A 9,190-nucleotide genomic window follows, 5' to 3' on the forward strand; every position below is an offset into this window, starting at 1 on the left:
ATGTGAGAGTAATTAGAGAAGAGGAAGTGCATGAGCTAGTAGTTGAATAGGTGATTGTGAATGGTTATGAGACATTAAGAGGAAGAGCACAAAAGGCAAAGGTGGAAGCTTCTGATGTAGAATTAGGGTTTCTCTGTTTGAGGAAAGAGACAAATTCTAAGATGCCTCTTCATTTCAGATGGTAAAACTTGCTGCACTTTCACTTTCATGGTCATAGATATATGAGCAGGCTAGGGTCAATTAATTGAAGAGAAAACAACTCATGAAACCAAATGAGCATCTCCCTAGTCAGTTTTACTTTGCTGCCACTGATTGAACTTAAACATCAGAAGAGGAAGTTCGGCACAGAAATAATATGGTAATGTAAGAGATCTGGCTCAGGGGTGTGACGACTAGCTGTACTTTGGTTTGATTGATTAGGAGTACTACCCAAGAATTCAAACATTCTGAAACATAAACCAGTGAAAGTTAGCACACGTTTGTTTCCTTAAACAGCAAGGATGAAAGTACTTTTCTTGCTTCACTATAGCTAAAGTAATCATCATAAAACAAAGTTAGTTATATCATTAATCTCTTCGTCACTTAATGACAATCGTCTGGCTTCTATAAATACTTCCCTGTATGACTTAAGACCATTCCATCCTTTGTTCAGCTCTTTCTCTATCACATTCATAGTTTCACACAAACTCTGAATTTCAAAACATGTCGACGCTGAACCATCTCTTTGATCTCCCTGCTGAGCAGATTTGCTATGTCCAATGTGGTTTCTGCGCCACCCTATTACTGGTTATACTCAGTATTAATTATTGCTCGACTACTTTGCAACATATATATTATTTTCCATTACAACTTGTTCTTATGGTTTATGTTTCTTACTGGCATGGCTGATCTCTTTGTTATCTGAAAATGAATGTAGGTGAGTGTGCCATGCAGCAGTTTGTCAAGATTGGTCACAGTCAGATGTGGTCACTGCAGTTGCCTCCTATCAGTCAACATGATAAAAGCTTCCTTTCTCCCTTTTCATCATCTCCTAGCTTCACTTGGCCAAGACGACGTCGATCAGGTATCTATGTTCGTTTATTACTCATTGCTTCATTACCTTAAAATGAAACTCCATGCCAGCTAGCCAGTGCATGATATCAAGTTTTTGTGATCAAGGGTTCGCAGGAAAAAGATCGAGAAATCTGTGAGGAAGAAATGGAGAAAGTGAAGTATCCGGGGTTGGGTGATATGCGCAGCCAATCCATGGTGGTTTCTAATAATTATGAAAATGAAGAGGATTACACAAACACATTCTCACTGAATCACATTGTTAACAAACGTAAGTTAAATGAATTCTCTCCCTTTAACTAGTTCATTGCAGTCATTAATAACCAAAGTGGCTGGATTAACCAAGAACTTAGTCTATTTTTCGTTCCTAAATAATTGTATTATATATGCATGTAGCTCCAGAGAAGAGACAACGAGCTCCATCCGCTTATAACCGTTTTATCAAGTAAGATTCCGGTCTAACTCATAGCTTATATAATCAAGTGTGGATCGATCTTGTTGCTTATATATACCTAGAGAGTGTGTATTTGAGTTTTGTTCATTCCTTTTTACAGAGAAGAGATCCAGAGGCTTAAATCTGAAAATCCAAGCATGACTCACAAAGAAGCCTTCAGCACAGCTGCAAAGAATGTATGTGTTCTTGTTAGTTGTTTACTCAAACATTTTACTATTTTGATTGAAAACACAGGAAATGCTAATCTGAAAATGTCCTCATGTTTTTGACAATGTGATAATCTAGTGGGCTCAGTTCCCTCCAGTTCAGTACAAAATAGATGGCCCAGATCATGGAGAGAGCTCTAGCCAACTGATCAGAGAGGATCAAAATGTTACATGGAACTCTGATGTCACTGATCAGGTAATTAACTAAACCCTAGAACATTTATCTTTTTGTTGTCAACTTTAAGCTAAACTTACGATAATTAAGGATGAGTTTTATACAGAACTACGTGATTATCTGAAAGAGGTGACCCGAGTACCCAACTGGAGATCATGGCCTACAAGAACCCAATAAGCTCATATAAATCTAATCAAGAGCTAATGATTGTGAGAATACATGGAAATTTTGAATGTCACATTAATAGTTGTCAATTTCTCAATTTGTAGTTCAACTACTAAATTCCAGAAATTTATTATCTGAAATCAGAGTCAATCGATCAGCCGGAAGCATATAGGTTATTGTAATCTAAAATCTCATGTGTTTTGGTGTGAAAATTTTCAGGTTCAGGAAGATGGCAGAGATTTTCGTGAGAGAAAAGCCCCAAGGCATTCCATTTGGGCAAGGACACCGTTCGAGTGAAGGCATGGCTTGCTTTACCTCATTTGCTATGACAAAAAAGAAAGCCGTCGGTTTAAGTTTTATTGGTGTTGTTTAAGAGTTTGCAAATTTAGGTTTAGATTCACATCTAGCTAGTAGAAGTACTTTAGCTTTTCAAGATCGAATGTGTTCATTTTCAGCTCAATATTTTTTTTCCTAGTTCAACTCTATTTTCAAGTGAATGAACTTTTTCTAGAATTGTGGACAACATGTCAATATTTTTGATATGTTCCACAGTTGTGACAGATATGGAATATTGCCTCGAGAAGATGATCGAGTAAATTGATCACATGCTAGCTATGACCCTTGTTACAGACATCAATCAGTGTTACATTTCAAATTTGGAATGGATTTCTTTAATTTGCCATGGTTCATCTTAACAAAGCTTATCAACCTAATTGGCATTGTATCTAAATGATTATTTTGAATGATGCATGTGGTTCAACAAACTCATGAATTGAATCAGGGAAATGTGAATCTAGATTCTAAACAATAGATCTCAACTGTCTGCTAGGTAAATACATATCATGAGTGTACGGTCCGAGCTAGAAAGCATAAATCTTAACAACTGCGTTATATATTGAGTGGGATTTTACCCACTTCACCCCCTTTTAGGTAAATCAGGGACCTTATTTTCAGCTGTAACATATAGTAACTAATCTCTAGCTAAGTTTCAGAGCACCCACATTCACTTCCAGTATCTCCTTCCTGCAAATCTTGGTGCGTTTTGAATATGGCTTCCTGAAAATCAAAATGTGATTCTTATCAGACAATATCATTCTAGCTAATATATATGCTATATATATTCTTAGTGAGCGAGAGAGATTATTAGCTAGCTAGATATGAAGTAGTGTCTTACTCATTGAAGACCTGGTGGGAGAAATAGAGTTGAAATATGCTTGAAAGAAGTGCCTATTCTCTTTTTGTAGCTCTCTCCAAACTGCGATCACATACGCATATATTCAAACTTCAAAGTCAGTTTCGCACACATAGAGCCGGTGTAAATCAGTGAGTAACTAAACACAAGGCACAAGAGCATGTATATATAGATAGAGGGAGAAAGAGCTTCTAGAGAGAGCGAGATTGAAAATGAACCTGTAAGTGTGATGAGTGGTGTAATGTTTGCATGCCGTGCTAAGGCGTTTATGCACTGGTCACGACTCATGTGAAAGAGTAAGCATTTCTCAATAAGATGTTGAACCTGAATCGATCAATTCATGCATTATTAGTAAGCAGATACTTAACTATATTTCATTCATATTCAAAGAATGTTTGCTTTGTGTAGTCACTTGTGTGTGTGTGTGTGTGTGTGTGTGTGAGAGAGAGAGAGAGAGAGAGAGAGAGAGAGAGTAACCATTCTAATGTAAGTGTGTGGGTGGCAATGCAAGCATGGACGCCCTAGGAGATGGTTATGCTGATGCATGTCTCTCTTGATATCGAATACTGTTGTAGAGTTGATAGGTTTAGACAAAACAAACGAAAGGCATATATATGATTATAGAAATAACCTGGGAAAGAAGAGGAAGAAATATTATATGGAGAAAAAAGAGAGCAAGAGAACAAACTAACACCCGAAAGTGCAGAATGAGGGAGAGATATTTAGAGGGTTTGTATATATAATCACTATAAACATGTAATACAAGACGATGGACTGAGCTAGTTAGGAAAGAGTACGTATGTGAATCAATCATGTATTCTTTTGTTATCCACAGGGATCCAAGCGAAAGGCCAAAATGGCACAACAGATCCATACGATAGATTCACCTCATCTCCAAAGAGATAAGAGAGAACACATCTTACAATTTTATGATGATGATCATGACACATACGAACCCAGCTACTTGGTTCGGTCTTGAATCACCACACATCTTACATACAAATTAACCTGACGGCCATTTTGATTTCAATTGCTACCTGTTTTTGTGTTTCCCGGTCCTACATTCTTTAGTACTGTTGCCATCATATATATGAGTCGAATTAAGTTGATTCTGTTGCTAACTAAGTGATGGTGGTCCTTGTGATTAAGCACCATGGTGTACAAAGGCAGACCTCTCGATTATGCGAGGGCCTCGTCTACACTTGATGAAATGGACAACTTATCATTAGGAAGATGAAAATCCTTGGCCATACATAATCATCGCCGATGTCCGTTGTGGAGATATTTGACACCTTCTACTCTTATAGGGCATACTTGTATAATGCGCATGAACATATATGGACGAACAAGTGGAACAACATCTTGGAAAGAATGGTTCACAAAGATAGTGTTGTCTTGGATTAAAAAAGTAAAGATTATTTATAAGGAAATCCGCACACATTGGATATGTATGCAAGTTCTTTTGTAAATTTGATGTCGTTATCACACACATGGGATATGTATGCGAGTCTCGTTAGTGCTTTCTCGGAACACTGTATTTCTTCGGATGATGATCATCGAGATTTCGTTCAATAATCAAAGCAACCAAAAGTATATTTCTCTGTTGGAATTATAATATTGGGGTATAGTTTCCAACTATGGGTTTTTGGCTGTTCTAGATGCCTGTCTGCTCTTGTGGGCATCTACAATTCATCGCCAACCCCTCATTGTACTCCGCCCAAATTTTCACGAGTAAAATGCACCACATTTGGATGTCAATCAGATGCATTTCCGACGTCGATGCCACTCAACAAGTCATTCCAATAACATAAAGCCAAATCATCCCCAACAAGTCATTGAAATGATTGATCAAGATTTGATTGAGCAAACAACCAAAAACTGAGACATCGTCATTGACTTGAACGATCCCACCTTCATGATTCATTGCCTAGAACGATCCCACCTTCATGATTCATTGCCTAACAGACGGCTAAAGCAACCGGCCATGGATCAGCAACAAACAAGCATTCTATTACTTCCACATAAAAATACCATTACATATTATTCTATTCACAACAACTGGCCAATACTCATGTTTAGTTGAAAATCAGCTAAACTCTGCTTTTGGGTCACTATTAGCTAGTAGGTGACATTACTTATGAGTCGGCCAATGAACAAATCAAATAACAGATCAGAAGATTTCAACAAAAATATATAACATATTGCACAAAACATGATGGAAGGAAAGCACAAAACGCTAGGCGGGCAAAACTCATGTTAGGTATTCTTATTCTTTTAACTTTATTGAACAATAATAGAGAATGAGTTGATATATGGACATTTTGACAGGTAAGAGAAGTTTTAGGCAAGAGTAGCAATTGATCTAACTCCAACGAATATGCATCTGTATCAAACTGACTTCACTCCAATCACTAATATTCATCCAACTACAACTAAACTCTACCATTCCACCCGTTTACTCAATGGTCAATACTACCCAGATACTAATAATCATGCATCTCCAACTAATTCCACACCCCAGTTGGATAGGCAGTTCAACCAAATAGAAACAATAATACTATGATGCAATAAACAGAGTTTTACGCAACACACAAGCATTCAGTCTTTCATTCTAATTAAGAGGGTCATACAGATTATAACATAAGCCCAAAATGGAGTAGGAACATACTCCATTAATCCGAAATATCCTATTAGACTTAATCCAAGCATGAAACTAAGGAATAATACAGCTCCAGTCAAGACAAAGCATGTACTCACACACTCGGACACTAACCAAGAAAGTAATAACAACAACTTCCAGCACCTTGTTTCGTAGTTTTTTACACCATACTAAGCTTCCTCTAACTGTTGTCCGACTTCTCCAAAGCTGTAACAAAGGTTCAATGTCAGTTCCAATAAACTCATCAGCCACACTCAAGACAGATTGCACAAGTGGTAACTGTGTGCGTGTACGTGCAGGAGAAAGACAGCAAGAGAAAGAGTTAGAACTTACTATTGTAGTTGAGAAGCTTCTCAATGAGATCAACATGAGTCATAAGCATGCGCCTGCAGCAGTATCGAACCAACCCCAAGGCATCAAGTGCATCCCTGCATCCCAAGCACTTAGAATCATTCACTAAAACCCTCCTTTACAACCAAGTTCAAAACTTTATTCGAATCAAAATCCCAGCGAAAAGGTTGACTGTCCACTACCACTAAAGATCACACTCCCAAAACTGATACTAGCAAAAAACACATTTACACTTCTGTACATAAGCATATCGCAATTGAAATAACAATGCAACACTTAACAACCTACTCACAGCTTATTTAGGTTATAAAAGAAAACTACTTTTGACATTACTGTGAAATTTACAACCTGTATAAGGCAAACATTGCAATAACCAACAAATTAGGGGGAAAAGCTTAAACACCGAGCAACTTACCCTTCGGTGTAATCTGCTTGCAGGAGGTCAAGATAAGTGTCCCATTTGTTTCCAATCACCTAAAATCAAACACAAACAAGCAGCAATTCACTTAAAATTTCGATCTTTATTGAAATTATATAGCAAACTATATCCATCCGAATTAGCCCAGAATGTAAAAGAATCAGAGGAATTGAATTAGGGTTAGGTTAAGGAGGATTGGTACCTTCCCGCAGGTGAAGCAACGCACTGGGATGATCATCTTTCTTCTTCTTTCTTCTTGGGGTTGCGCTGAGATTAGGGTTTTGACGAGGTTTTTGATTTATATTAGGGGGGGGGAGTCGCCGGGTCGGGTTGTGACTTAAGGGCCTTATGTGGGCTTGGACGGGTTTCTATCAACAGGCCTGTAGTCGGGTATGAATATGATAGGAGGGGCATATAGTAGCAAAATAAATATCTCGGCTAAATTGCTTTTTACCTCTAAACATGTGCATCACATGATGTTGTATGTTTCTTTTAGAGTCGGAATTGTTCGAGATTGTCGATCGATTTGTTTATCTTTCAAACACTATGCTAGATTGGATCGTGATTTCGTTTTCGATTAGTATTTAGAGTGAGTTTTAAACGAGTGTGTTAAATATATTATGAAGTTATTGTATGAGATAATTTTTTATACTTATAACACTGTAGGATGTTATGGGTTTGAAGTTTGATAATTTCTTGTTTGTCATATTGTCCTACGATCTATATTTTCTGATTTGAAATGTTATCATTACTATGAAAACTAACATATGGTCTAATTATCCGAACTAGTAGTTCAAAACGATGCTCCTTTTTATCCGAAAAAGCAACTTCAATGCTTCAATTCCACACCGAGGGATTGTGGAGGTCCGACTGTGCTGCACCCCTCCATAATGAGAAGGGACTTGTATTGTTCATTTGTTCTAGCTGATTTTAGGCACTAAATGATGGAGGCATCAAAAGCAAGAAACCCTAATATGAACACACATAAAATAAGTTGTTACCAACCTTAAAAATTAAAATTTATCCTTGATTTGTTCTTCAGAAGTTCTCGCTACAACAATATGGAGCAAATACCACACATTTTGTGTGGCATTTAGAGGTGTTGCACTTCACACATGTGTGGTATTTTCTTTTCATACTCTGCTAATACCTTCATTTGCCACACTTATGAGAAAATGCAACATCTCTAAAATTTTTGCTTCATATCGTTGTAGTGTCTTATAGTTCCTGTACACAAGCAAGAAACAAATGAATCGAATCGCATTTTGAATCTAAGTCTACACCAAAACTCTATTGCTTCTTGAACATCCCTACGTTTTCATCCCGCTTTTTCACCGGAAAACATGTCAGCAGATACCGTGTGCGTGATGTCGGGGACGAAAATGATCCAAGGTCTCGCCGACTGGTGCTTTAATTCTGAAGAAAAATCAGAGTGCCAAATGCAGGCTTTGCTAATCTTTACTAAAATGACAAGACGTGTTGAACACATGTGTAGTCCATCCAAAGTTCCAAACACACCTTTTGACGATTCCCACTATATTTCATTATTTGTATACCGACCTAATTAAGCCATTGCTAAACAGAAGATAGAGCACCACATAATTATTCAACCCGTTATTATCTTAATGATCAACGATGAAACTTCGAGATAGTGAAGAAGATGATGAAGATTATCGATCATGAAGAAGAATTCAAATTCAGACATGGCATGCTGGTTAGCTAGACCTGCCAAACTAATTTACTTTGCATCCCAAGCAACAACTGTGGTGTCTGTTGGGTCTGGCCACCTTGATTTAACTTCTTCAATGTCTGTTCTCACGGTAGATTGAAGATGAATGTTGTTTTGATTGTTACGGACGTCAAGTTTACTGCTAGGAACAAAAGAGGAAAGAGTGTCTTTCGAATGATATGGCCCGGCAGATTTGTTTGTTTAATTTGGTCATTTGGGTGTTTGTCATGTACAGTGTAGATGAATTTGTTTCACATGTCCGGGATCAAATTTGGGTGATACTCAAAGCAAACGATTATGAGTCGTTTGATTAAAACTTTACCTGAATCGATATTTCATGTTAGCTCTAATAGTAATTTTAATTGTATGCATTTTCGCTCATAAAACTTTTCTCATTATTTCACCCATAAATTGAGTCTAACTAATAATAACATTGAAATCTATAACTCTCACCAATTTAAAATAACATCAGTCTCACATATTACGTTATTATCTCGCAAACTTTCTTATTCAACAACAAATTCATCGCATCGTAAGTTAATCGTTACACTATAAACCAGTTTTAAATTGTTATTGGTTTCACATACAACCTCTTTAAACCTAATTTCTTTTCAATTTCTTCACCTAATTTATTTTCAATTACTTCTTTAAACCTAATTTTTTTTGAAAGGGTTCTTTAAACCTAATTGTTACCATCGTTCCTAATTGTTATCACACAAACGATGCACTAAAAGCTAATAAAACCTAATTAGTGATTAAAAAAATAAATACACCCTCTAAATCCGTGTTGT

At 36.9% G+C, this 9,190-nt stretch overlaps 2 protein-coding genes across 2 annotated transcripts; one reads left to right on the plus strand and one right to left on the minus strand.

Moving 5' to 3' along the window:
• The first annotated feature begins 702 nt into the window (after positions 1 to 702).
• Positions 703 to 2,347, plus strand: LOC101296567 (axial regulator YABBY 4-like). Its single transcript, XM_004298434.1, has 7 exons — positions 703 to 786; positions 917 to 1,063; positions 1,168 to 1,321; positions 1,447 to 1,495; positions 1,605 to 1,680; positions 1,790 to 1,906; positions 2,270 to 2,347. The coding sequence occupies exons 1-7, from the start codon at positions 703 to 705 to the stop codon at positions 2,345 to 2,347; spliced, it is 705 nt and encodes a 234-aa protein (XP_004298482.1).
• A 3,430-nt stretch (positions 2,348 to 5,777) lies between these two features.
• Positions 5,778 to 6,934, minus strand: LOC101307391 (DNA-directed RNA polymerases I, II, and III subunit RPABC5-like). Its single transcript, XM_004297345.1, has 4 exons — positions 6,873 to 6,934; positions 6,668 to 6,726; positions 6,235 to 6,329; positions 5,778 to 6,108 (listed from the first exon to the last, which is right to left on the minus strand). The coding sequence occupies exons 1-4, from the start codon at positions 6,906 to 6,908 to the stop codon at positions 6,083 to 6,085; spliced, it is 216 nt and encodes a 71-aa protein (XP_004297393.1). The 5' UTR covers positions 6,909 to 6,934; the 3' UTR covers positions 5,778 to 6,082.
• Positions 6,935 to 9,190: the final 2,256 nt, after the last annotated feature.

This window comes from Fragaria vesca, linkage group LG4, assembly GCF_000184155.1.
Source record: "Fragaria vesca subsp. vesca linkage group LG4, FraVesHawaii_1.0, whole genome shotgun sequence".
NCBI lineage: Eukaryota > Viridiplantae > Streptophyta > Magnoliopsida > Rosales > Rosaceae > Fragaria > Fragaria vesca.

Bases quoted from the DNA above. Each gene is read 5' to 3' on its own strand.
- LOC101296567 (XM_004298434.1), top strand. From the start codon at position 703: ATGTCGACGCTGAACCATCTCTTTGATCTCCCTGCTGAGCAGATTTGC. The intron at 1,322-1,446 runs GTAAGTTAAATG...ATATGCATGTAG, and splicing joins GAATCACATTGTTAACAAAC to CTCCAGAGAAGAGACAACGA. The intron at 1,496-1,604 runs GTAAGATTCCGG...TCCTTTTTACAG, and splicing joins GCTTATAACCGTTTTATCAA to AGAAGAGATCCAGAGGCTTA.
- LOC101307391 (XM_004297345.1), bottom strand. From the start codon at position 6,908: ATGATCATCCCAGTGCGTTGCTTCACCTGCGGGAAG. The intron at 6,727-6,872 runs GTACCAATCCTC...GTTTGATTTTAG, and splicing joins GTTGCTTCACCTGCGGGAAG to GTGATTGGAAACAAATGGGA. The intron at 6,109-6,234 runs GTAAGTTCTAAC...CCTTTGTTACAG, and splicing joins GAAGCTTCTCAACTACAATA to CTTTGGAGAAGTCGGACAAC.